At 47.7% G+C, this 27020-nt stretch overlaps 2 protein-coding genes across 6 annotated transcripts in view; one reads left to right on the forward strand and one right to left on the reverse strand.

Moving 5' to 3' along the window:
- The window catches only part of TRPC4AP (transient receptor potential cation channel subfamily C member 4 associated protein), a 71223-nt gene extending 45085 nt beyond the window's left edge, over nt 1–26138 (forward strand). For 2 of the 4 annotated variants that reach the window (XM_057700878.1, XM_057700881.1), the window contains 12 exons: nt 192–377; nt 12292–12458; nt 15309–15440; nt 17147–17205; nt 18788–18889; nt 20039–20122; nt 21184–21274; nt 22335–22475; nt 23079–23187; nt 23811–23923; nt 24802–25008; nt 25212–26138. In XM_057700878.1, coding sequence (XP_057556861.1) covers nt 192–377; nt 12292–12458; nt 15309–15440; nt 17147–17205; nt 18788–18889; nt 20039–20122; nt 21184–21274; nt 22335–22475; nt 23079–23187; nt 23811–23923; nt 24802–25008; nt 25212–25349 — 1529 coding nt within the window. In that variant the 3' untranslated portion in view covers nt 25350–26138. The remainder of the gene's footprint in view (nt 1–191; nt 378–12291; nt 12459–15308; nt 15441–17146; nt 17206–18787; nt 18890–20038; nt 20123–21183; nt 21275–22334; nt 22476–23078; nt 23188–23810; nt 23924–24801; nt 25009–25211) is intronic. The other 2 variants (XM_057700879.1, XM_057700880.1) reach the window with 2 other exon arrangements.
- Nucleotides 26139–26209: 71 nt separating this feature from the next.
- Nucleotides 26210–27020, reverse strand: part of LOC130832536 (myosin-7B) — a 110606-nt gene continuing 109795 nt past the window's right edge. For both annotated transcript variants that reach the window (XM_057700876.1, XM_057700875.1), the window contains exons 57-58: nt 26442–26579; nt 26210–26366 (exon numbers count right to left, since the gene is read on the reverse strand). In XM_057700876.1, coding sequence (XP_057556859.1) covers nt 26355–26366; nt 26442–26579 — 150 coding nt within the window. In that variant the 3' untranslated portion in view covers nt 26210–26354. The remainder of the gene's footprint in view (nt 26367–26441; nt 26580–27020) is intronic.

A 27020-nucleotide genomic window follows, 5' to 3' on the forward strand; every position in this document is an offset into this window, starting at 1 on the left:
CTAAAATTGAACTTGTTTTTATAACTTTATTCTATTCTACCTTGAGTTGGCATTTCATTTTAAAGGAAGCCCTGACTAACTGCTGTCATATTAAGAATAATTCCTCTCATGCAGGTGAGGAGCTGGTTGTTTGTTGAGGGCTTTAGAACTGGTTTCTGTTTTGACATTTCCTCTTGTTCTTTCCTCAACAGCGGCCCTTCTCAGCATCCCTGGTTTTGTTGAGCGGCTTTGCAAGCTGGCGACTCGAAAGGTGTCAGAGTCAACGGGCACAGCCAGCTTCCTTCAGGAGTTGGAGGAGTGGTACACCTGGCTAGACAATGCTTTGGTGCTAGATGCCCTGATGCGAGTGGCTAATGAGGAATCTGAGCACAATCAAGGTACTCAGGGTGGGTCTCCTGAGAGGTGGGGAGCATTCCTGTGGGTTCCTAGAGCCATTCTTGACCTCTTTTCCAAGGAGAATAAGTTGAAATTTGCTCAAAGTAGAATTTCCCTCAGGGCAGTCCTGGATCATGATTGTTAAGATTTTCGATAGCTAATGACAGAACCTCTTTGAGCTCCCTCAAATCAGACCTGATTTCAGAGACGGGTGTGATTGCAGAACCCAAGGAATCGACTGGAACCATACCGTAGCATTCTTAGGAACCCAGAGGGTTCTTTCTCTATTTCCACTTCTTTCTACACATTTCTTTAGTCTTGTTTTTTCTCCATTCTGATGAGTAGGCTACCTAGTAAATGTGTGGACTCCTAGTCATAGCTCCAGCTTCTTAGTGAACTACTCTGGCCTGTTTTGGGTGAGGTGCTCAACCCAAAGCATTTGACTCGGGGGTGAAGTTGTACAAACGCAGGAATTCCCGCTGGAATCCTGCAGATAGAAGTGAAGGGAGGAGTTTCGCTCCTGGGATGGCAGTGTGTGGAGCTCCATGGACCTGCTTGGTCAGTAAAACTAAACAAAGCCTGTACACAACAACAACAACAACAAACATCCACGTAAAGTCTGTGGAAGTTGTTCTCAGAGCATACAGCAAGTGGGGAAACATTTCTTCCAGAAAATCTACAATTCAGTGGGAACATTGAGAACCTATGACACTAGAATTTCTGCTTGATGCAAGTACCACTCTGGACAGGTGTGGCCAAAAAGGCAGGACTCCCTCAGCTTCCAAACAAGGAGTACAGAATCTCACTGCGAGGGGCAGGCTACCAGCTTTTCTCATCCCTTCCAGCTCCAAGTGGAAGAGGCTAAATCCTTGATGAATATAACCAAGAAGGAGGGGCTCCTTTCTTCTTTCCTTTCTCTCTTCCCTCCCCTTCCTTTTCCTTCCTCCCTTCCCTTTCCTCCCTCTCGCCCTCCATCCCTTTCCTCAACTTTCTTGAGATATAATCAACATGTAATATTGTGTAAGTTTGACTTGTAGAACATGTTGATTTCATACGTTTATATATTGTAACATGATTACCACTATAGCATTAGCTAACACCTCTGTCCCATCACATAATTACCATTTCTTTTTTTCTGGTGAGAATATTTAAGATCTACTCTCTTAGCAACATTCAAGTATATGATACAGTATTATTAGCTATAATCACCATTCTATACATTGGATACCCGGAACTTGTTGATCTTATAACTGGAAGTTTGTGTTCTTTGACCAGTAACTCCCCATTTCCTCCACCCCTAACCGCTGGTAAGCACCACTCTGTTTCTCTGAGTTCAGCTTTTTTAGATGCTACATATAAATGATATCATACAGTATTTGTCTTTCTCTGATTTATTTCATTTAGCATAATGCCAGGGGCTCCTTCCCTCTACCCACCTCTGTACCGTACTCATAGTACAGAAGCCCTGCCCTGGCCCAGCAGACCAAGAATTCCATGACCCTTATCGCCCTTGCCCCAGCTCACTTATAGGACAGAGGTTCCACCGTGTAGGGAGAGGCAAGCTGAGAAGACTATAGAGGCTACCAGTCCTGGTCAGAATAGCAGCATGAGATTTTGCCAGGAGGAGAGGTAATAGGTAAGAACAGAATGTTGGGAAGTTTGAGTTCAAGGTCATTCTCAAAAACAGTATAGATTTTGGTGGTTAGAAAATAAAAGGAGCTCTTTTTAATTGAGACCAAAAAGCCAAACCACATGGCAGCTAGTTCACCAGAGAGGACCAGGGAAAGTGGTGGCTAAGAAGAACTTAAAGCTGAGGTCAAAACAAATCTCAGTCTCAAAAACTACCCCTGCCTCAATTTAATTGAATCAGACTTTGGAGCAGTATATGCCTCAAAGCATTGTCAAAAGTAGTAGAGAATTCAGCCAGCAGTTAGTGGAGCCTGACAACTGAGTTTCATACCAGATGAGGCAGAAAGATTAACAGAGAGACCAGGGAAAGAACCAGACAAAGAGAGCCCTGCTAAAACACTGTTATCCAGGGACATGTGCCCAAGGCTGCACTCTGCCAGAGGACCTCATCAGTCCTCAGAAAATAGAGTTTACTGAAATAGGCCAGCCAGGTCACTGAACAGATAAACAAGAAAACAACAGGCCCTGAAAGGAGGGAGAGGGAGGGATCATTATCAAGAGTTACTACAGTATTTACTTAAAATGTCCAGTTTTTAATAAAAATTGAGACACGCAAAGAAACAGGAAAGTATGACCCAAACATAGGAGAAAGCAGGCAGCAGAAATTGGCTGTGAGAGAGCCCAGATATCAGAATTAACAAAGACTTCAAAGCAGCCATTATAAATATGGTCAAAGAACTAAAGGAAACTATGCTCAAAGAAGCAGTGATGACAATGTGTCATCAAGTAGAAAATATTAATAATGAGCTAAGAGATATAAAAAGCCAAATGGAAGTTCCAGAGATGAAAAATATAACTGGAATGAAAAGTTCACTGAGAGGGACAGGAACAGAAAAAATATTCAAAGAAATAATAGCTGAAAACTTCCCAAATTTGATTAATGTACACATCTGAGAAGTTCAAAGAATTGCAGGTAGAATAAACTCAAAAGATTCGCCCAGACACATCATAATGAAAATGCTGAAAGAGAGAGAAAATCTTGAAAGTAGCAAGAGAAAAATGACTCATCATGTTCAAGAGTATCCCAATAAGATTATATCAGTTGACTTCTCATCAGAAATGGTAGAGGCCATGAGGGAGTGGGATGACATATTCAAAGTGCTGGGGAAAAACTCAGCCAAGAATTCTATCCAGTAAAACCTTTCAAAAGTGAAGGTACAATAAACATCTTCCTAGATAAATAAGAACTTAGGGAATCCTCTACTAGCAGACCTGTCTTACGAGAAATACCAGCTAAAAGCAAGTGACCTCAGCCAGTAATTCAAATTCACACACCAAAAAAAACGGAGCATCAGTGAAGGTAATTATATAATTATAAAAGACAATATAAGTGCATATTTCTTCTCCTTACCTAATTTCAAAAGCACTTGTATAAAACTGTATAATTATATTGTTGAACCTGTAACATATAGGAATGTAATATATTTGACGATAACAGGTCAAAGAAAGTGGTTGGGACCAAAGTTGTATTGGAGTGAGGATATTAGACAAGATAGTAACTCAGATTGACAGGAATCAGTGAAGAAAATCAAAATGGTAAATAAGCGGGTCAGTATAGCAGACTATAAATATTTACTTGCTTGCCTTTTCTCAGCTTCTTTAACACACATAAAATTTTGTAAAGTAATAATAATGTGTTGTGTAACAGTGTATACAATGTATTGTACAGTATATTGTATTGTTTGGTTTTTAGCATATGTAGATGTAGTATGCATAATAATAGCACAAAAAGGGGGAAGAGGGAGCTGTAGGAGCCCTGGAATTAAGTTAGTTTATATCTGAAAAAGAGTCTGTCAAGTTAAAATATGTATGGTAGGCAAGCTCTGTAGTGACTGCTAAGAAAGTAACTTTAGAAATATAGTGAGAAAGTCATTAAAGGAATTACAGTGTTATACTAGAAAATGTTTACTTAATGCAAAAAAGAAAATGTTAAAGGAGAACTAGAGGAATAAAAAAAAAAGCAGTGAGCTATATAGAAAACAAAAAGTAAAAGGCAGAAGTAAATCCAACTCTGTCAATAATAACGTTAAATGTGAATGGATTAAATAATTCATTCAAAAAAACAGATTGTCATGTTGGATTTTTTTAAAAAGCTCCAGTTGGGACTTCCTAGGTGGTGCAGTGGTTAAGAATTTGCCTGCCAATGCAAGGGACGTGGGTTCAGTCCCTGCTCCAGGAAGATCCCGCATGCTATGGAGCAACTAAGCCTGTGTGCCACACTACTGAGCCTGTGCTGTAGAGCCTGTGAGCCACAACTCTTGAGCCTGTGTGCCACAACTACTGAAGCCCATGCACTTAGAGCCTGTGCTGCATAACAAGAGAAGCCACCGCAATGAGGAGCCCGCACACCACAATGAAGAGTAGCCCCCACTCACTGCAACTAGAGAAAGCCTGCACACAGCAACGAAAACCCAACGCAGCCAATAAATAAATAAATTTTAAAAAATAAATAAGTAAAAATTAGTAAATAAATACAAAGCTCCAATTATATGCAGCCTATAAGATACATATGAGGGTGAGTCAAAAATTATCCGCACTCTGGCTGTAGAATTTATTTTAGTTAACTGTTAGAAAAGACAAATACATCATTTTTCAACATAATCTCCTTGCTTTTCAATATACTTTGTCCATCTGTCAACAAGCTTTTGTATTCCCTCATTAAAAGATGTTTTAGGCTGAGCTGTGAGCCAGGAATGCACCACTGTCTTCACTTCTTCATCAGAAGTGAATCTTCATCCTCACAGGGCTGCTTTCAGGAGACCAAACAGGTGAAAGTCTGATGGAGCAAGATTAGGACTATGGGGAGGATGCTTTAACACCTCTAAATGAAGTTTTTGCAGAGTGTTGACAGTGTGAGCAGAAGTGTGCGGACATGCATTGTCATGCAAGATCACAGTGCCCTGGGATAGCAGTCCTATGCGTTTAATTTGAAGTTTAGGCTTTAGCTCTTCAATAAGCATCTCTATCCGTTCATACACACTTCTTCGCGGCAAAACGCTTTCTCCATACTGCGCACAGTCTTTGATAAATAATGGCACCAGGTACACCCTTAGACCACAAAAAATGAATCACTGCATGCTGCTCTTCTTTCACGTAAATCACAAATGGGGCATCCATTTTTGCTCGCACAAATGAACTGATGTAACATGTTCACACCTGCACAGCAGTGGCTGGGGAGACAGCCTTGAATAGAAAGCACTAATAAGACAGTGCGGCCAGCAGAAGTTTTACTGTAACTGGAATGTGGATAATTTTTGACTTACCCTCGTACTTTCTGTTCAGAGATGGAAATAGGTTGAAAGTAAATGACAGAAGCAGATACATCATGCAAAGGACAACCATAAGAAAACTGTAGTGGTGGTACTAAGACTTTAAAACAAAAAATGTTATCAGAGACTTTAAAAGTAGATTTTATAGTAATGTAAAAGGGTGAATCTATCAAGAAGATATAACAGTTATAAACACATATGTATCTTAACAACAGAGCCAAAATTAAGTAAATGAAGCAAAAACTAACAGATTTGAAGAGAGAAATAAACAGTTCAACCTAGTAGTTGGACACTTTAATAACCCATTTTCAATGGGCAACTATACAGAAGATCAACAAGGAAATAGAAGACTTCAGCAACACTGTAAGCCAACTAGACTAAACTGATATATATAGAACACCCCACCCAACAACTATAGAGTACATATTCTTCTCAAGTGCATGTGGAATGTTCTCCAGGATAGACCATATGCTAGGCCAACAACAACAACAAAAAAACCTCAGAAAAGTTAAAAGGATTAAAATTGTACCCCAATCACAAGGGAGTGATATTAGAAATTAATAGCAGAAAAAAATTAGGGAAATTCACAAATATGTGGAAATTAAGCAATATACTTTTAAATAACTGATGGTTCAAAGATAAAATCTTAAAGGAAAGAAGAAGATACTTTGAGATGAATGAAAATGAAGGTACAACATACCAAACTTACGGAATGCAGCTAAAGCATGCTTAGAAATTTATAGCTGTAAACGCCTACATTCTAAAAGATTTCAAAAAATAACCTCACTTTTCACCTTAAATCATTGAAAAAAGAAGAGCAAACTATATTCCCAAAGCAAACAGATGAGAAAAAAAAAAAAAAGGATTGGATTGGAAATTAATGAGAGGTACAGAAAAACAGTAGAGAAAATCCACAAGACCAAAAGTTAGTTCTTTGAAAAGATCAACAAAATTGACAAACCTTTAGCTACACTGACCAAAGCAAAAAAGAGACAAGATTCAAATTACTAAAATCACAAATGAAAGAGGGTATGTTATAGCCAACCTTACAAAGATTTTTAAAAAGGACTCTAAGAGAATACTATAACTGTATGCCAGGACTTCCCTGGTGGTCCAGTGGTTAAGAATCCGCCTTCCAATGCAGGGGACGCGTGTTTGATCCCTGGTTGGGGAACTAAGATCCCACATGCTGTGGGGCAACTAAGCCCTTGTGCCACAACTACTGAGCCTCATGCTCTAGAGCCCACACACCACCACTGGAAAGCCCGTGTGTCGCAACTGTTGAGCCTGCATGCTCTGGAGCCCTCATGCCACAACTAGAGAGAAGCCCATGCACTGCAACGAAATATCCTGCATGCTGCACTAAGACCTGACACAGCCAAATAAATAAAATAAATAAATTAAAAAAAAACTGTATACCAATAAATTAGATAACCTAGATGAAATGGAAAAATTGTAAGAAAGACACAAACTCCTGCAAATGACTCAGGAAGAAATAGAAAATCTGAACAGACCTATAACAAGATACTGAATTAGTGATGAAAAACTACCCCAAAGATAAGACCTGGCCCCAGAGTCTTCACTGGTTAGTTCTACCAGCCATTTAAAGAAGTAACACCAATACATCATAGACTCTTCCATAAAATAGAGGAGGAAAGAACATTTCTTAACTCATTCTATGAAGCCATATTACCCTGATACCAAAAAAAAAAAAAAAAAACTAAGGAAATTACAGACTAGTGTATCTTACAAGTATAGATGCAAAACCCCTCAACAGAGTACTAGCAAACCAAATACAGCAACAAAAAAGGATTATACACCTGATGGAGTATATATACATGACTAAGTGGGATTTATGCAAGGTTGGCTCAGTGTAAGAAAATCAATTTAATATACCATATCAGTAGAATGGATAAAAATTACATGATTGGACTTCCTAGGTGGCGCAGTGGGTAAGAATCCGCCTGCCAATGCAGGGGACACGGGTTCGATCCCTGCCCCAGGAAGATACCACATGCCGTGGAGCAACTAAGCCCGTGCACCACAACTGTTGAGCCTGTGCTCTAGAGCCCATGAGCCACAACTATTGAGCCCATGTGCCGCAACTACTGAAGCCCATGTGCCTGGAGCCCGTGCTCTGCAACAAGACAGGCCAGCACAATGAGAAGCCTGCGCACCACAAGGAAAAGTAGCCCCCACTCGCCGCAGCTAGAGAAAGCCCATGTGCAGCAATGAAGACCCAACACAGCCAATTAAATAAATTAATTAATTAATTAATTAATTAAAATTACATGATTATTTCAGTAGATGCAGAAAAAGCATTTGACAGAATTCATCTTCATGATAACGTTCAAACTAGGAATAGAAGGGAATTCCTCAACCTGTTAAAAGGCATCTACAAAAAACCCACAGCCAACATTATACTTAACAGCCAAAGACTGAAAAGCTTTTCCCTCACTAAGATCAGAACAAGACAAAGATGTCTGCTCTTACCACTTCCATTCAGCATTGTACTGGAGGTTCTGGCTAAGTAGTTAGGCAAGAAAAAAAATAAAAAGCATCCAGATGAGGAAGAAGTAAAACTATCTCTAGTCACAGATGACAGTCTTGTATATAGAAAAACCTAAGGATCCACTAAAAAACCGATAAACCAGTAAACAAGTTCGTTCAACAAAGTTTCAGGATAGAATATCAGTATACAAAAAATCAGTTGTATTTCTATACAGTAGCAATGAACAAATCAAAAATGAAATTAAAACAATTTCATTTGAGTGTCAAAAAAGAATAAAATAGTGATAAATTTAGCAAAGAAATATAAAACTTATACTCTGAAAATTACAAAACATCGTTGTTAAAGAAAGAAAACCTAAATAAATGTAAAGACAGCTTATGTTCATGAAGCAGAAGAGTCAGTATTTTAAAGTAGCAGTATTTCACACTTCGATCTGCAGATCTGTCTACAGATTCAACATGGTCTCTATCACAATCCCTGCTAGCTTCTTTGCAGAAATGGACTAGCTGATCCTAAAATTCATTTGGAAATGCATGGGGCCCAAAACAGGACAATCTTGAGGAAGAACAAGGTTGGAGGACTTACATTTCCAATTTTTCAACTTAGTACAAAGCTGTATTAATCAAGACAGTGGGCTACTGGTGTAAAGAGAGAGAGATGCAATGAAGTAGAATTGAGAATTCAGAAATAAACCCTCACTTATATGGTCAGTTGATATTCAACAAGAGTGCCAAGACCATTCAATTGGGGAAACAGTAGTCTTTTCAACAAATGGCACTGGGACCATTAGATATCCACATGGAAAAGAATGAAGTTGGACCCCCCACCTCACAATCATATATAAAAATGAACTCAAAAGGATCAAAGACCTAAATGTAAGAGCTAATCCTATAAAACGCTTAGAAGAAAACAGGGATAAATCTTTGACTTTGGATTTGGTGATGGTTTCTCAGATGACACCTTAAGCACAGGCAACCAAATGAAAAATAGGTAGATTGGACTTCATTAAAATTAAAATCTTTGTGCTTCAAAAAACACCATCAAGAAAGTGAAAAGCCAGATGGGAGAACATTTTTGCAAACTATATATCTAATAAGGGACTTGTATCTAGAAGATATAAAGAACTCCTGCAGCTCAATAATGAAAAGACAACCCATTTCAAATTATGGACAAAAGATCTGAATAGACTTTCTCCAACGAAGATATAAGAATAGTTAGCAAGCACATGAAAACATGCTCAACATCAGTAGCCATCAGGGAAGTGCAAGTCCAACCCACAGTCAGGTACCACTCCACACCCACTAGGACGATTATCATCAAAAAGGCAGATAACATGTGTCAGCAAGAAGATGGAGAAATCAGAGCCCTCATTCCCTGTCGGTGGGCCTGCAGAATGGTGCAGCCGCTGTGGAAAACAGTCTGGCAGTTACTCAGAAGGTTAGACATAGTTTCTCTATGACCTAGAAATTCCTCTTCTAGGTATATACCCAAGAGAAATGAAAACATATGTTTACACAGAAACTTATACACGAATGTTCATAGTAGCAGATTTATTATAGGCAAAATATGGAAACAACTCAAATGTCCAGAGTTATGTGACAGAATGTTATTCAGTAGTTTAAAAAATGAAACACAGATACATACTGCAACCTGAATGAACCTCGAAAACATTGTGCTAGAAACAAAATACCACAAGTTGTATGATTCCATTTATACAAAATGTCCTGAATAGGCAATTCCATAGAGAGGGAAAGTAGTCTAGTGGATGCCTGGAGCTGTAGGGGCTTGGCGGGAAATGGGGAGTGGCTGCTAATTCGAACAGGATTTCTTTTGGTTGTGCCAGGTCTTAGTTGCAGCTCATTGGCTCCTTAGTTGCGGCAGGCAGGCTCCTTAGTTGTGGCATGCATGTGGGATTTAGTTCCCTGACCAGGGATCAAACCCAGGCCCCCTGCATTGGGAGCATGGGGTCTTAACCACTGCACCACCAGGGAAGTCCAAGATTTCTTTTGGGGGTGATACACATGCTCTAATATTGATTGTGGAGATAGCTGCACAAGTCTGTGAATATATTAAAGGCCAATGAATTGTATGCTTGAAAGGGGTGAATTGTATGACATGTGAATTATAGCTCAAAGCTGTTTTGTTTCCTTTTTAAGTGAGTGTACCCCAGGGTACAGTACAGATATATGGAGGGTGGTATCCACTTTAATCAGTATTTTGGAGCTGAAGAGATTTGCAGGGACGCACAGGCCTCTTAAACTAGGTTCCATCCTCATCCTTGGGAATTACCTTGTTAGTAAGCTCTGGCCATTGCTTTGAGGACTATGATTTTTGAAAATATTTATCCCAGAGAGTTTCTTGTCAGGCCTTTGCAAACTAGGCACTAAAAGTTGGCAGTGACTCCGAAGAGTCCAGGCTGCCTGCATCTCTCTTTCTCCACAGACGTTCATTACTGAGGAGGGCTCGTGCGCCATCCGCAGCACCTGCTTCTTCACAGACATCCTCTCCTGCAGTGCCCCCACCCCAGACCCCCGAGCTAGATGATGAGGACACTGAGGTGCCGGAGGCAAAACGGCGGGTGTGCAGCAGAGGCATGGTTCTGTATGATAGCCCTTCAGATTCTCTTTACAAATCAGCTGACTCTTCAGCTGTTCTGGGAGCCGGGCCAAGGAGTCCCAAAACGTAAATTGAGTAATTATGGTTTTTCTCCCAACATGCAAGAAAATATATGTGAATAGATAGAATTTTCTCAATCAGATTCTCTCCAGTAAATTTTTCTTAGTCTTTTCCCCTGCCACTTCACTTGCCATTTTGAGCTTGCAGATTAAAAGGAAGAAAACAAATAGCAAGCATGCATTAGCAAAAAAGCTCAGAGTTAGTTTTCTACTTCTTTTAACACATACTTGTATGTTGGGTACGTGTGCCTGGCATTTTTTTACCACTCTAAACTTATTAAATCGTTTAATCTTTGCAACATTGGTAAGAAATATGTACTGTTGCCATTATTCCTGTTTTGCAGATAAGGATGGATACTGAAGCATAGACATGTCAACAGATTTCCCCAAAGCCACCCAGCAGCCTGGCTCCGAGTCCTTAGCCCCTGTGCTACGCTGCCTCTGGGTCATGCTTCGTTCAACAGCTGATCATTTTTCAGCTTTTATGTTAATGATGTAACATGGCTGGAAAAAATAGTTCCAAGTTTATAGGGTGGAGTAAATTAGGTTCTTATGTCATGATATCACCATACAGAAATCTTGGCTGCGCGCGCCTCACCTGAATGTGTCTCATCACCGGTGTGCTGTACCACATAGATTTTCTGGCCTTTTCTAAAGGCCTCTAGGGCAACAGTTTTAGTAGGAGCTTGAAAGGACCTTAGTAATTGCTGATTCATCCTTTCACCTTAAAGATGAGGAAGACTAAGGGGAAGTAAATCCTAAGGTCTCCTGACTCTGACTTTTTAAAATAATAGGGACCTTAGAGTAAGGCTTCCCAAGAACTAGGTGCTGGGCTTTCTTGTGTCCTCCTTTACTCCTCACAGGAACTCTAGCCGACCACTGCAACACTGCTGTGCTTCCTGTTTACAGAGCACTCAGAAGCCTGACGAGGAGGTGACTTGCCTAGGGTCACACAGCCAGCAAGTTGTCTTTCCACAGCCCTCAGTCTTCATCCCTTTGCTCTGCCGCGTTCCCAAGAGTACACTCCACTGTGGCCTCTGTGACCCACTGAGACTTTTTTGTTGACTGGGTAGTAGAGTAAATGAGATGGTTTATCTAAAGCCCAAAACACAATGCCTGACGCATGTTATGTCCCGTAAATATTAGGTAGCTGTTGCTGTTGTTGCTGATAATAAAATTGGGTAAAATGAAAATCTACTAGTAGATAATATGTTCATCTGTATCACTGGTACCAGTCGTGATGCCTCATCTGCCTTAGGAGACTTTCCATGGCTGTTGTTTGAAAAATAGGAGGAAAAAAATCTTCACAAAGGATCCCTTTTAGTCCTTCAGCAGCGCCCCCTTGTGGAATCTAGGCAGAGGGACCAAGTACTCAGAGTACTTTGTGACCTGAAGAGAATTTGACACAATTTGCTGCTGGACACCTGTCTGAGCACTTTCTAGGGGTGGGGATGGTGGGAGTCCGATGGTGGCAGGAGAGCGGAATATGGGGGGAGGGGGTGGATCAGGTTACCGCATTGGCTGTGTCAGAGTATTTTTACTGTGTGTTAAAAGCTGATGGGATAGAATTGCAGAGTCCGTCCATGTTTCTAAGCTTCCCTGACCCCTGGTGGCTTGGAGGGAGTTTTGTAGATTTCAAAGTCTCTGTCGCGGACTCAAGGCCCAGTCTAATAGCTCTGTTCCCTCACGTCTGTTCAGAGCAGGTTTGAGGGGCAGAAACATGTTTCCTCACGAGCAGTGACTGAACCCTCTCTCCTGGTGGCTGTCTCAGCCTCCATTGTGTTCCCTCCTCCAGGGGCTTCTGAGGAGAATGGCCTGCCTCACACGTCAACTAGGACCCAGCTGCCTCAGTCAATGAAGATCATGCATGAGATCATGTACAAACTGGAAGTGCTCTATGTCCTCTGCGTGCTGCTGATGGGGCGTCAGCGAAACCAGGTGGGCCCCTCCCCCACACCTCAGAGCCGGAGGAGCCAGAAGCACATGCTTCCCAGGCGCTGTGGTGTCCCTGGTACTCTGTTAGGCCACCTCTCACAGTGGCTCTGCCTCTAACCCAGCAAAGTGAGGGGTTAGGTTCTCTATCCCTGTCTTACACATCAGGAAACCCATCTGATTCTGGAGCTTGTAGTCTTCCCACTGTGCCTTGCTGTGGGCAACATTTGTAGACAGAGCATTGGTGCCCAGGGCAGAAGGGTATGGCGCAGCCATGCTAGCTGACCTTGTTAATGTGCAGAATCAAGGGTGTGTGTCTGCCCTGCAGATGCACCGGAAGAGTTGCCCGTCTGACGGGGGCTTGGAGTGCTGGGCCAGAGCTGTGTCAGGTTATGAAACCTAGACCGCGATGAGGGGTGGGTCCAGCCATGCTGAGTTCCCTGAGCCTTGGAGCGGTTCCAGAAGGGAGGAGCAGGGAGGCGGGGAGGGCTCTGGCGTACGCAGCACTCCTCTCAGGATGGATAAGTGGCTCCCTCCTGCTCCCTCCACGTTCTCCCGGGCTTGAAACTAAACCCGGGGGGAGGGGGGGGTTAAGGGGAACGGGGAGCTCCGTAGCCTTCGAGCACCTTTTTGAGTCAGAGGCTGTACTCTCACAAAGCTCTCTGTGAGATGGGTGCAGTTATCCCAAGTTTATAAGTGAGGAGCAATTTTAGAGTGGGTAGCAGGGGAAAGACTGGCTGAAAAGATGACCTCTGGCCTGGCAGTATCCTGAAGAAGGCAAGGAGGCCAGGCATGCCAGCCCCCGAGGCAGCCTGCCAGCTAGAGGGAGCAGGCCCTGATGGGAAGTAGGTGGGAGCCTGCCTGGTGGGTTGGTGGAACAGTAGGGAAGCTGGGGGATAGATGGGACCAGCAGCAAGGAGAGGCGGGGGGAGGGTGGCAGGGGCGCCAGGTCGCATCGGGCTTTCATAGGCCATTTAAGGATTCCGGTGTTTACTCCAAGTGAAATGGAAGCTGTCCTCTGGCTGCTGTGTGAAAGCTGACAGTAGTTAGGACCCGCATGTCGGTGGCAGGAGTGGTAAGAAGTGCTTGGGTTCTGGATCTATTTTGAAGGTAGAAGAGGTAAGATTTGCTAATAGGTTAGATGTAGACATAAGTGGACAGAGGAGTTAAAGGTAACTTCCTTACCTCTTTCCGTGCAGGCGGGAGGAATGATTTGCCATTTATTGACATGGTTAAGATGGTGGGAAAGGAGTGGAGGGACAGACGTCTAAAGGGAGGAAGGGGAGGAGTTCAGTTTGAGCAGGTTAGGTTTAGGTGTCTGTTAGAATTGGCACTTGGGTTACCTGCCCCTGGAGTTAGGGGAGGGGTAGGGCCTGGAGGTATGACTTTGGGGGCCATCAGCCTATGGTTGGCCCTTAGAACTAGGACACTGGATAAGAGCCTACCCTGACTGGGGCTCCTTCCTTCAATATGGAATATATTTCCTATAAAAAATATTAGTCATGATGTCTTACCTGTGTTGAGTGCTTTTTCTTTTTCAAGGCACTTTCGTAGTCATTCATATTTGCATTTGGGAGTAGTTGGTAAGTTATACAGCAGGTGGTGACCTCCACGCCACTTGATGCTTATGAAAACCAAGGTACAAAAAAGGGCCGTGCTCTCAAGTCTCCAGGCATCGACAGAGCCAGGATTTAAACTCTGCTACCCTGACTGTTCTTTTTGTCCCCTCACCACGACAGTTCCCTGCTCCCTGAGCCTTCCTTTTACCAAGCTTCTGTGAATCATTGTGGTCTTTAGTTAAACTGTGATCACGGCCGCTGCTTCCTTGGGAGGGACCATCAGCTGGCCTCAGGACCCTGCCTTCCTGAGAACCAGTGTTCGCTGGTGTGTCCTTATTTGCACAGTCAGCATTTACCATGCCAGGTGCTGTTGGGACACGGATTCACAGACCCTGCCTAGACCAGGATAGCAAGGGGAAAGGTTTCCCTGGCCAAGTTTCACGGAAGGCTCTTACTTGGAGTGCATTTGGGCCAAGGTCTCTGACCAGTCTTGGCTAAGTTGAAATCACTAGAGTGGAAGTGCTTGCCAAATATCAGAAGTGCCATCCCTCTGGTGCTAGTGAAAATAATCAATACAACAGTCATTTTTTCCAGCAATTCCTATAAGTCAGGCCCTGGGCTTCCCCCACATTACCTCACTGAGCCCTTTCAATAGCTTCATCATTCCTCATTTTCCATCAAGGGACTCTGGCTCAAAGAAGAATGTTGCCCAGAGTCACAGCATTGTCAAGCTGGTTGCCCAAGATAAACACCAGCCTGTAGTGGGTTGGGAAGGGGCAGGCTTTCGGGTCAGAGCACCTGAGTTAGGGTGACATTTCCATCCCTGCCTTGGGCACATCAGTCCTGCTAAACTTCCCTTTTCTCTGTAAAATGGGAATTAATAAGCTCTGGGGCTGTGCTCTGGAATAGACATACATTTTCTGACTTTATCCTTACAGCAGCCCTGAAAAGTAGTAATAGCTTTGTTTTATGCTATGTAAAAAAAATTTTAATAGGTCAGTAATTCACATAGTTCTGTATTAAAAGGTATAAATGAGTATCAGTGAAGCCTTTCTCTCCTCTAATCCTGAACATTCAGGGTTCTTCCATGAAGCATCTAATTTTACCAGTATTGTCTCCTAGAGAGTTTAAAGGTATATTTGTGCCTAGTGGGAGTGGTGGAGTAAGTGCAGATGTTTTCCTTAAACCTCAGCAGTGCTTTCTTCGTCCTGAAGACGCGTTGTCCAGGCACGCCCAGGCTTTGATAGATCTTCACAGCACATTTGTTGTAATGCTTTTGCCTTCCTTCCCTATCCAGGTTCACAGAATGATTGCGGAATTCAAGCTGATCCCCGGGCTGAATAATTTGTTTGACAAACTGATTTGGAGGAAGCATTCAGCATCTGCTCTTGTCCTCCACGGTCACAATCAAAACTGTGACTGTAGCCCGGTGAGCAGGGACCCCGGTGACAGATGGGCTTTGCTTGCCAGAAGTAGTTGTCTTAAGACCTGCCGTTGGCCCTTTGAAATCTCATTCTTTGAGAGTAGAGCAGAAACTGAAAGTCATAGCCTGTGTAATCTGATAATTGGAAGCCACCTTGGGAAGGATCTGACCCCTCACGCTTCATCTGTCCAGAAATCCCTTTTGAGGCCCTCTAGTCAGCCTCCCCTTGTTCACCTCCGGGCAGGGCACTCACTTCCCTTCAGGCAGGGCCACCCACTCCACTACAGAGCAGCAAGTTCTTCCTCATTCTATTCTCTGCCCCATTGTAATCTATATCCGTGGATAATAGGTTTGCCTTCCAGAACCATGCCAGTGGTCTGCCTCCAAAAAAGGTTTTCTGTTTCGTAAGGGTCGAGAGCTCACCTCTGCCTGGTGTCTCTCCTGGTGCCCTAGAGAGCACTGAACCAGAAGTGAGGAGGCCTGTTGTGCGACTTAGCTTTTGGGAGAGCTTGAACGAGTCACTGAATCTCTGAGCCTCTGTTTCTTGCAAAAGGAAGATCATTGGCCATCAGCACGAGGGGGAAGGTGCTGCACGGCTGTCAGGGCCCAGTGCCGTGGGTCCTCCCTGGTCAATATGCGTTCTGGGGACTTCCTCAGTGCTGTATCTTCCGGTTTACTGTTTTTCTCCTTGGTTTTGTCAGATTTACCTTTCAGCATATCCATTTGAGTTAATTTCAGGTGAATATATTCTCCATTTCTAGACATTTTATCTGGATCCTTGTCAAAAACTGCTTGGTCATTATGTTATCTTTTGTTCTGTTGCATTTTCTGTCTTTAGTTTTATCTCTCATCATTCATAACATACTTTTTTATGGACTTTTTTGGATTGCTCATGAGTCTTCAGACTCACCTCGGGGTGGAGTGTTGCCTTGTGTTCTGTACTGTTTGTAGATGGTCACCCCGGGGGTGGGGGGGCTGGTTTTCCCTGTGGTTCCCTGTGTAGCCTGGGCCCTGGAAGTAGTCCTATAGAACATTTGGCTTTTGTCTGCAAGGTACGTCAGGGGGCACAGTGTCCAACAGCAAGTTTTCCTGTTGAGGGTCTGCCTTCTCGCTCTGGTAGTGAGAGCCCAGGGTCCTCCTTGGGACCTGGGGGCTCCCCTCCACCACGAGCAGCACCCTGGCCGAGACAGGCTTCTTTGCCAACTCCCTGGGCTGGTAGGTGGAGTATTTCTAACCTTTTTTTCACCAAATGTATATGGTCTGCAGGCTTTACACGGGCCCACGTTTCTGTCGGGTCCCTGCAGAGCATTGAAACCCAAGCCCTGGCCAGAATAAGTCTCATTTCTACTCCACCTGCCCAGAGCTGCCAGCCATCAGCTCTTGTGCTCACTGCTCTGAACTCAGTCCTTTTTTCGTTGTTGATTCTATTGGAATTTTCTTTCTTTCCTATGAAATTAGCCACACATGTAAAATAATGTCCGTTATTTTTATCCAGTATGTTGGGGTGTTTTTAACAGGAAGGGACTACGTTAGTTTAATCTGCTGTTGGCCGGATGTGGACAAAGAGTTTTCTGACTAAAGAGAAGTCCTCACTGTACGTGAGGACAGGGGCTCAGAGAAGCAGAATGATGCCCAGGCTCTCACCAGAGCCTTTTGTTTTCTTCTGGAACATTGTGGTTGTTTTTAACATCGAGGATGCACATGTATTTCAGGACATCACCTTGAAGATACAGTTTTTGAGGCTCCTCCAGAGTTTCAGCGACCACCATGAGTAAGTACGAACTGTCCCTGGGGGGTGAGTGGTCTTGCTCTCTTCTCTCCTCCCTTTGTCTCATCACTGACCTCAGCTCAGGAGGACCTGGGAGCTACGAGGGCCGCTGCACCTCAGTGTGATCGCGTGGGGCTGCACTTCCACGATAAGAGCTGCCACTCGTCCAGCCCTTCCTTTATGCCAAGCACTACACTGAGCTTTCCCTTTGCTCTCACAGCCACCTTGGACGTGAGTGCGGAAGTTGCTGGCCCCTTTTTACCCTTGGAGTCAATACAGCTCTCAACAGTCTGTCCCTCTGAGCCAGGAGCGGACAGCTTGGCTGTTCGCAGGGACTGGCAGGAACCTCAGATGGCTAAAGTGGGCGGAGTATTTTCATGTTGAGCAGATGGAATATTCTTCACCTGTACAAGGAGATGTACTCTCTCTTATTTTCCTTGAAACACATTCTTCCCTCTCATTTTTTACTGTTCAGCCTTTGATGGAGAATGTATTAGAGAATGATTTTCTGCTATAAGGAAACAGTGCAGGGGAGCAGCTGACCCTTGACCTTGGCATCGGGGAGACCTTGATGAGCTGGAATACAAGCAGCCGCCGCGCAGCTCTTACCAGCTGTTGGTGTACAGGAAACAGGGCCCACTGCTTCTTAGTTTTTCCCCCAAGGAAAGCCAGAAATTAAGATTTATATGAAAGGTCCTGATTTTTAAGTGCTGGTTTAAATTCTTTTGAAATAGTGTGTAAGCTAATAGGACATGCCTGGGGACACATGTGGCCTCAGGGGCCTTCACTTTGCAGCTTTTGTCTGGATCTTGTTGATTTTCCTCTTTGAGAGGTTCTCTGTCTGAAAGCCTTAAGCGCCACCAAGTATGTCAACTCTCTGAAAAATGGCACCAGTATATTGTGAATGTGTCCCTTTTTCCCTGAGGAATTAGGTCCCTAGCTTTCATTAGACTCTTAAATCTGATGGGTCATGTTCACAAGCTTGGATTTTATATATTCTAAAGCAGTGTGAAGCTGTGGGAATGTTTTTCATGGGAGTGACATAATCAGATTCCAGTTTCCTGAAGATCGTGCTGGGTGCTGTGTGTGGGATTGATTCCTGTGGGGAGACCATTTAGGAAGCTGATTCTGTCCACATGACTTGGGTGACAAGAGGCCCGGATGTGAAGCGGGAAGGAGGGAGTGTCACAGCCGACTCAGGCTCCTGGTGGGAATGCTGGAATAGGGCCAGGCTGGAGGAGTAAGATGATGAGTTTGATTTGGACATCACTGAGTTGGAAGTGCCCTTGAGAAATTAAATAGAAATGTTCAGTGGCAAAAGAAAGGCCTAGAGATGCTAAGGAAAGGGGCCTCGTTAGTGGACGTGGCAGGCAGAGGGTGGGCGTTGGGGCCAGGGAGACTCCCACAGCCTGAGAGCAGTGGGCTGTGTGCCCTGCAGAATGCTGGCTCGGGGTAAGTGGTGCTGGCAGCAGGTACCCAGGGGCTTCTCAGATTCCCTTCACAGGAAGTGGGCAGGGAACTAGCCCCGTGTTGATGTGGCAGCCCCAGTTCCTGTCCTTTACCACCTCCAACACATTTGTTTCAGAAACAAGTATCTACTGCTCAACAACCAAGAGCTGAACGAACTCAGCGCCATCTCTCTCAAGGCCAACATCCCTGAGGTGGAAGCTGTCCTCAACACTGACAGGTGAGTGTGGGTGGGGTGCAGCTGTGGCCCGCCCCACCCTGGCTGCCTGCGTGTCCCGGGACACACAGATGGGTGCACACGGGTGTACGTACTTGTCCTTTCTCATTCATGGGTAGCTACAGTGTCCTGAGGGCTCCTGTGTGCCGGGCATTGTCCTCCCGTCACCTGCGTTATCTCACTGGAGCCCTGCAGCAGCCTCGGAGGGAAGTACCATCATCACCTCCACTTTGCAGGCTGGGGGGCAGGAGCTCGGACACAAAGGTTATATATGCTCTGCCCACTCCCTTGTCACTCAGCTTTGTCGACGTGCTCCTTTCCTGCCCCCTGCCAAGTCCCGTTAGCTGGGTTATACTTTGCCTCACTTTCTGGAGCAGAAGGAGGTCACAGGGGTCAGGTCAAGGAAGACTGTCCAGCAACCCAAGTCATAATTCTCCAGCCTTTTTTTGTTTTCGTTTTTGCTTTTAAAGCAGCAGAAATCTTTGTTCAAATGAAATTGAATATAGTCCCACCCTGGTGCCTTTAGTGGTCTAATAGGAGAGGTGCTCTGTTTGAAGGGGGAGTTTAAGGGCCTGGAATCCATGCCTGCTTGGCTCTCTCTCCCCCCATAATGCAGCCTGAGTCCTTTCCTCGTTTACTGTCTTTGCTCCCTAGACCAGGAAGTGGAGGCCCGGAAGCTCAGGTACTTGTCCAGGGCCAGCTGGAGCTGAACCTGGTGCCCAGGGTACTCCCTGTCTCACCCTCTTGGCGCAGACCTTGCCCCCTCTGCTAGACTCTGTCATGGCGGTTCAAATGCACTTTTGTATAAGCAGCCCTTCCTCCAGTAGTTCTGAGCCCTGTGTGACTCTGGATGTGTTTTTGGCCTCTGATCACTTGTCAGTGAGTCTAGGCAGGGAAGTATGCCCTGAAATGTGAGAGTGCATTTGGCTGTTTATTTCTGAGATTGCAGGAGTCCTTAGGGTGCTCTGGACCCAGGTAGAGAGGAGGGAGGACATCCTGTAGGTTTGGAAATGTCCCCATGTTTTTTACCCACCTAAGCCAGCAGAGACACCCAGCCCCAGGGCCCCAAGACATAGTCTTCCAGCCAAGTGGAATTTGGCCTCTGCCAGCCTCTCAGATCTGCCACCAGTGTTCCTGTCTGTTTTATTTCAGGAGTTTGGTGTGTGATGGAAAGAGGGGCTTATTAACTCGTCTGCTGCAGGTCATGAAGAAGGAGCCAGCTGAGTCATCTTTCAGGTAGATCTGGGACACGCTCCTGCCACTCTCGAGGGCCCAGGAGCCAAGTGTTTCTTAAGCTGTTAGAAATACCTTCTTAGTCACCAGCTTCCACCCAGGACTTCTGGTTTCTGTCAGGGAAAGTAACCCTTGTGTTGACTCATCACATACTTACTAGCTTCTGCTGCGTGCCAGCAGTGTGTGTCAAGAACTGACCAAGCATTCACCAGGCACCTACTCTGTGCTGGTGCTGGGCAGGTCGGGGAGAAGTGGGAGCTACAGTCCCTGCCCACGTGGAGTTCCCTGGGTTGTGGGAGACAAGCGTGTAAAGAAACCTGTGTGGGGGATGCAGTGTGGAAAGGCTCGGAGCCAGGACCTGCCCCGGGAGCTGTGGGAGCAGAGGAAAGGCTGGTGGGGTGGGTGCAGACAGGGAGGGCGTCTCAGTTCCTCAGACTCAACTAAGTTGAGTCTTGAAGGCTGTGTACCGGAGTAGCAGGTGAGGGAGGCAGTCCATCAGGGTGGGTGTGAGCTGTCAGGAGGCTCCATGTCCAAGGGTCCCCTGTCACCTCACCCTGCCTTGTCCTGACATCCCCTCATGGATCCCAGCTCTGCCCTCCGGAGCGGGGCCACTCAGTCAACATCAGCCACCTCTTCTCTGGGACAGCCCATCAGAAATGAGCTCAGTGGGCCGTCCACACGTCTGTCAGGTTCCCTCATGCATTCCCAGCCCCTCTCTTCCGCGTCCTCCTGTTCCTCTGAAGGGGCAGAGCCTAGAGTGTGTTTTTACACATGACTCCCGGGGCCAGCCCTTTATCCTAGATGCCGCCTTCTCCGAGACACAGCTCCTTCCAGACGAACCACATAGAGGACTGTTCCCCACTGAACTGTCAGCTCCCTGAGGATGGGGCTCTTGATGTGTCCCCAGTGCTAGTATAAGGCCCGATGCCTGGTAGATGTTCAGTAAATGTCTGTTGGATAAACGAAAAGGCAGCAAACATCTCCCAGCCCCTTGGTGAATGGAACATGGGCCAGAAGAGGGCAGTCTTAGCCACCTGGGCCAGGGGTCAACATTTGGGTCGCAGGTTTTGGCAGGCCCGGGCTGTGGAGAGTTTCCTCCGAGGGACCACCTCCTATGCAGACCAGATGTTCCTGCTGAAGCGAGGCCTTCTGGAGGTAATGGCCCGGAGGAGGAGGCAGGGTGTCGGGTGTCCCCTTCTCCCCTTCTGCCCCCAGCCCCATGCATTGCTTTCCTGTCCTGAGACCTAGAGAGCTGGCAGAAGCAGACCAGGTCTCTTTATCTTAAAATGCCAGTGCAGGTCGCCCTGTTATTTCCCCCGAGCTTTCAACTCTGGGTTCCCCACGGTGCTTAGTGGGTGATTGAGGGATCTGGGGCTGGCCATGGAGGATTATAGGAGTCTGTAAAGTTGCTCAGCAAGGCCTTTTGACCCTGAGGATATTTTGCTGCTGACTAAAAGTTAATTTCCCTTTATTGAAAAATGGCCTCCAGAAAAAGCAGAATTTACAAAGAGGGGTAGGGCAAAATGTCCAAAGCTACAATTGGTTTAAAAAAAAAAAAAGATACAGAGACTGACCCATGAATTGTTATGAAATCCATAAGGAAAAGAATCGATCCAAATCAGTATGTGCAACTTCAAAGTTTAACTGTCATAGAAAACTTCCTCAAGGAGTTAAATTGCTTTATATTCTTGATAAAAATTCATTGATTTTAGTGTAAACTTTTTCATTCATTAACGTAAAGACAAACCATGGGGTCAAAATGTGTCCATGTCCGTAAACCCTGTGCTTCACTTGAATGGCCCCGGTGCTCAGGCAGTGGCCAGTGTTACCTCTGGTGACAGCTCCCTCCCTACGAGCTGGAGAGTCTGGCCATCTTCCAGACACTTTAGCTCAGACCTGGGCAAGCAAGAGAGGTTGTAGCTACACAGCCCATCCTCTGCGCCCTCACCCCACTTCCTGGTGAGGTGTGTCAGGCCTGGCCCTGCCCTTGGAGCCACCAGCATTCTCAGATGAGAGTCTAGACAGGGGAGCAGGTTCCATCAACCTGGATGCTTTCTCGGAGCTAATGCCACGTGGTCTGAGCTATGCGCCAGGGTTGGGGAGGCAGGCGGTGGGCAGCTTAGATGAGCGCAGCCTGGGGGCGGCAGCCATATGTGCTTGTTGGCCCCGGGATCAGCCGCCTGCCCGCCTTCACCCTGTCCTCTCCCACCGCCAGCACATCCTCTACTGCATTGTGGACAGTGAGTGCAAGTCACGGGATGTGCTCCAGAGTTACTTTGACCTCCTGGGGGAGCTGATGAAGTTTAACGTTGATGCATTCAAGAGATTCAATAAATACATCAACACTGACGCAAAGGTAAGTCTAACGCAGGGTTCCGTGGGGTTTGCCACATCGTCCAGAAGTTACGTTGGAGCCCTGGTCCTTGCCAGTCTTCAGGTGCCGATTTTAAATGGGAGAGTCCTGGGGAGTCAGTGGGCAGCTGTCAGCAAACATTCATTAGCCCTCGCTCTGTGCCAGCCACTGTGCTAGACCCTGGGTACACAGGAATGAAAGTCTCAGCTGCTTGTGGGCGAGCAGGAGCAGATGGGCTTGGAAATGATTCTGACACAGTATGCTGAGTGCCATGATGAACCCCAGAAGGGCAGCACTAGGCCTGGTGTGTCAGGCTCACAGTGTGTGTGGCAGAAACTCAGCTCAGACTAGTTGAAATAGAAATGACAGCAGTCCTTTCAGTGCAGGAAACACTGGACATGGTGTCAGAAGATCTGGTCAAGCTCTTGCTGGGGCTGCTCATTAGGTGGTGAGGGCAGGGCACCAAGTTTGTCTGAGCTTTGGTCTTCCTGTTGGAAATAGCTGGGCCAGGGTACGGGGGTGCCTGCTGCAGTGCCTGCACGCCCTGGGCCCTGGCTGCCTCCAGCCGAGAGCCTACCACCCCTGTCAGCCCAGCCTCCACTCCAGTTCCAGGTGTTCCTGAAGCAGATCAACAGCTCGCTGGTGGACTCCAACATGCTGGTGCGCTGTGTTACTCTGTCACTGGACCGATTCGAAAACCAGGTGGACATGAAAGGTAAGAAAAAACCATAATGCCAAGGTGAATTGGTTCAGTGTGGCCGCGCTGGTGTCAAACTTCCAGCCTCTAGCAAGGAGACAGAAATGTCTGGAAGTAGCTGCACCAAACACCCACGTGGTCAGGGTCAGGGCGGTGGCTCTCCAGGTGATTTTCTTGGCTTTTACTTTTCTCTATCATCCATCCCCCTCTGATGGGCATGGGTGACATTTTAATGAAATAAAAATAAAAAAACATTTTTGCCAGTAAAATGCACAAAAAAACCTGAAACACACCCTTCTTCTCCTGGCCTGAAATTGCCTAGGATGAGAGGGACCCAAGTGGTGAAGTCTGGGGAGGGCCTCAGGGAGAGGTGGTCCCAGAGCGTGACTGAAGGAGAAGATGAGGGGAGCTCCTGGCAGGAGCTCTCATGAGAACGCAGGCTTAGCCGGGGTGGCAGGGCAGCTGGAGATTTGTTCCTGCTGCAGCCAGCCTTTTCTGTAGTTTTTGACAGTGGGGGCTCCCAGCTTCAGAGTCGGGACCCATGGGGCGCTGGACTGGAAGCCTGGGTGTCGGGCCCCCGGGGCTGAGCCCCAGACCAGCTTCTGCGCCTGCCGCTCACACCTCTGCCCCTCTGTCCCCAGTCGCGGAGGTCCTGTCCGAGTGCCGCCTGCTTGCCTACATATCCCAGGTGCCCACACAGATGTCCTTCCTCTTCCGCCTCATCAATATCATCCACGTGCAGACGCTGACCCAGGTGAGAGGCCCTGCAGACCTGCCACAGGGAAAGGGAGATTGGAAACAGTCACCTTCATCCCAGAGGTACCTTCACCCGAGAAGCACGTCTCCTGAGACTCATCCCTTGGTTCCTAGGAGACCCTCCCAACTATTCTGAGGACTTTTTCTAATAAGGGATCAGTGCCCCATTTTACAGAAGGGGCGTGGGGAGGGAGCAAGGCTCCGAGGTCATAGACGGTTTGGGGCAAACTCGGGACGGGCACTGAGTTCTGACTCCCCGTCACATGCTCTCCAAGCCCCACCTGCTATGTGGACTTTGGGGTTGGACCTGATGTTGATTCCTGCCTCCTTCAACACATAGCCGTGCAGCTGCCCTCTTCGGAGCTTCACACCCTCTCTCCTAAACTGGGGGTGATACTTGGAGCCCGTTGTCTTGTTCCTTCGTCTAACAAACATTTATTGAGGCGAGACCCAGGGCTGTGGGTGCACAGTGAACAAAACAGTCCAAGGCACTTTGCGAAGCTGCTAGTCTAGTGCTTCGTGAAACAGTGAGACACCTGCATCAGAGGCGTGCACTCAAGCCACCCCAGGGAAGCTCCCGGGAGGAAACGATGCCTGAGCTGATTCTGGAGGAAGTGTGGACTCTAACTAGATTGATGCCATTCCCACCGGGGTGGGTATGGGGGTAGTAGGGTGAGGGGCCAGGAGGTGCTTGGGGCAGGATGCCAGTGTCATTCCTCTCCCCAGTCCTCTGTCAGCTTTATGCAGGGGCAAAGTAGCACATGGCCCGTGGACTCTGCCAGGGACACCATCCTCCCTGCCCAGTGGCACCCCCAGTCCACCAGGGTCCCTGGGGATGCCGGCACACGCCCGACCCGGATGGCCTGGTCCTTGCAGGAGAACGTCAGCTGCCTCAACACCAGCCTGGTGATCCTGATGCTGGCCCGACGGAAAGAGCGGCTGCCCCTGTACCTGCGGCTGCTGCAGCGGATGGAGCACAGCAAGAAGTACCCTGGCTTCCTGCTCAACAACTTCCACAACCTGCTGCGCTTCTGGCAGCAGCATTACCTGCACAAGGACAAGGACAGCACCTGCCTGGAGAACGTGAGTGCCCCACCCCTGAGGGGTGGTCGGTGGGCTGCAGGCACACAGACCCAGGGCCCCTCAGAGGGGCATCTGGAGTACCTGGTCCCCGCCTGGGCCCTGTGGCAGGCGGCTCTTTGTTCCCTTACCAAGGCCCTCCCCATGGGGTGCCGGGCCTGACCTGAGTCCTCCAGGCGCCCCCCAGCCCCTCTCTCTTTACCCAGAGCTCCTGCATCAGCTTCTCATACTGGAAAGAGACCGTGTCCATCCTATTGAACCCAGACCGTCAGTCACCCTCTGCCCTTGTCAGCTACATCGAGGAGCCCTACATGGACATAGACAGGGACTTCACCGAGGAGTGATCTTGGGCCAGGCCTCGGGAGGCTGCTAGGCCTGGGCCAGCGCGGGTGAGCGTGGGTACGCGGGCCTCACGCCCTGCCCTGCCCCGCCCCACCCTTCCCCTGCCTCCCTGCTGCTCTCCAGCCGCCCCAGGTCTTCAGGTACAGGCTTGGTGGGAGGGAGCATCTAGAAGCCCTTGGCCCCTGGGTCTGAGGGCCCCCACTCATTGGGGAGCCTCAGTTCCCTCAAGATCTCCATGATGAGGACAGGGGCACTGTGCCCGCCCTTCCTTCAGGACCCTGGGGTCCTGGCCCACCCAGAGGTAAGGGGACTTTTAGAAATAGCTCTGTCGGAGCTCCTGCCCAGTCTCTTGGCTGTCAGTCCTGGGGTGGGGAGGGAGATATGGGCACCCTCCCCCAGTCTGTGAGCCAAGCTTGCCCTGGCCTTTGGACCCAGGCAAAGGCTTCTGAGCCCCTGGGCAGGGGTGGGGGATACCAGAGAACGCTACCTGCCCCCAAGCCTGCCCAGCTCTTCCTCCCTCCCTCCCTCTCTTGTTCCTTTAGCTCCCTTGGTTCTGTTTGCTCACTGGCCGCTGTGTTCACATCCCAGGGGGTCCCCCCAGAAGCCTTCTCCCATCCCTTGGGGCACAGGGTGGCCGTGCCCCGCCCCCCCCCCAGGGCAGCGTCTCCTGCCTGAGCCCGCCCTGCACAGGAGCCTGCCTGGGGGCACACCCTCGGCCCCTCCTTGTGTTGCCAGTTTATTAACAACAAATAAACCAATTAAATGGAGACTATTAAAGAATTTATTTTAAATGACTGATGTGGACCTGACTTTTGTCCATGGGACCATGTGCTCCCCTCCCCTCCTGAGCCCCAGAGAATGAGAAGGAACCCGGTCGGGGCTGCAGACGCGTTTATGCAGGACGCAGCAGGACTTGGGGTGGCGAGGCTCCAGCAGGCGTGAAGAGAGGGCAGGATCGGGGTGGGGCGAACAGCAGGTGCCCCTCTTCAGAGCCCAGGGCTCAGGTGTCACTCCTTGTGCTGAGGGGAGAGGGGTGCCTGAGAGAGCGGCTCCCCCAGCAGAGGGCAGGGCGGCTGCCCCACACCACCCCTCACCTTGGGGCCCAGGGCGTCCCGGGTCCGCGCCCGCAGCTTGTTGGCCTGGGTTTCCGCCATGTCCGCCCGCTCTTCCGCGTCATCCAGCTCGTGCTGGGCCTTGCGATACTTGGCCAGGTTAGTGTTGGCCTGCAGCTCCTGGGGGCACAGGCAGGCCTGCTCACCTCTCGTCACGGAGAGGGTCAGCACCCCCAGAAGGGGCTGGCTTCTGGTCCTCGACTCTGCTCCTCCACCCCTGCCCGCAGCCCTCCCCCCACCCCACCCGCAGTACCCACGGCAGGAAGGAGGGGGTGGAGCCATCCTTCCAGAGGTGCGCATGTGCCAGACCTGGCCAGGAGGGGAAAGCACATGTGGTCCCTTCAGAGACAGAGCTAGGTCTCATGTCTTGCTGCAGCTGTTAGAAACCTTTCTTCCATTTGGGCAGTGGGGTCACTGTCCCAGCCTACACACAAAGCTAACGTGGGGGAAAACCATGGCCCAGAGATGGAGCAGGCCTGACTGCTGCTGGCATCCCACCTGGCTGCAGAGCCTGGGGCCAGCTGCAGACGCTGAGTGACCACAGGCATCCTGACCACTATT

This window comes from Hippopotamus amphibius, chromosome 12 (assembly GCF_030028045.1).
Source record: "Hippopotamus amphibius kiboko isolate mHipAmp2 chromosome 12, mHipAmp2.hap2, whole genome shotgun sequence".
In the NCBI taxonomy this organism is placed as follows: domain Eukaryota; kingdom Metazoa; phylum Chordata; class Mammalia; order Artiodactyla; family Hippopotamidae; genus Hippopotamus; species Hippopotamus amphibius.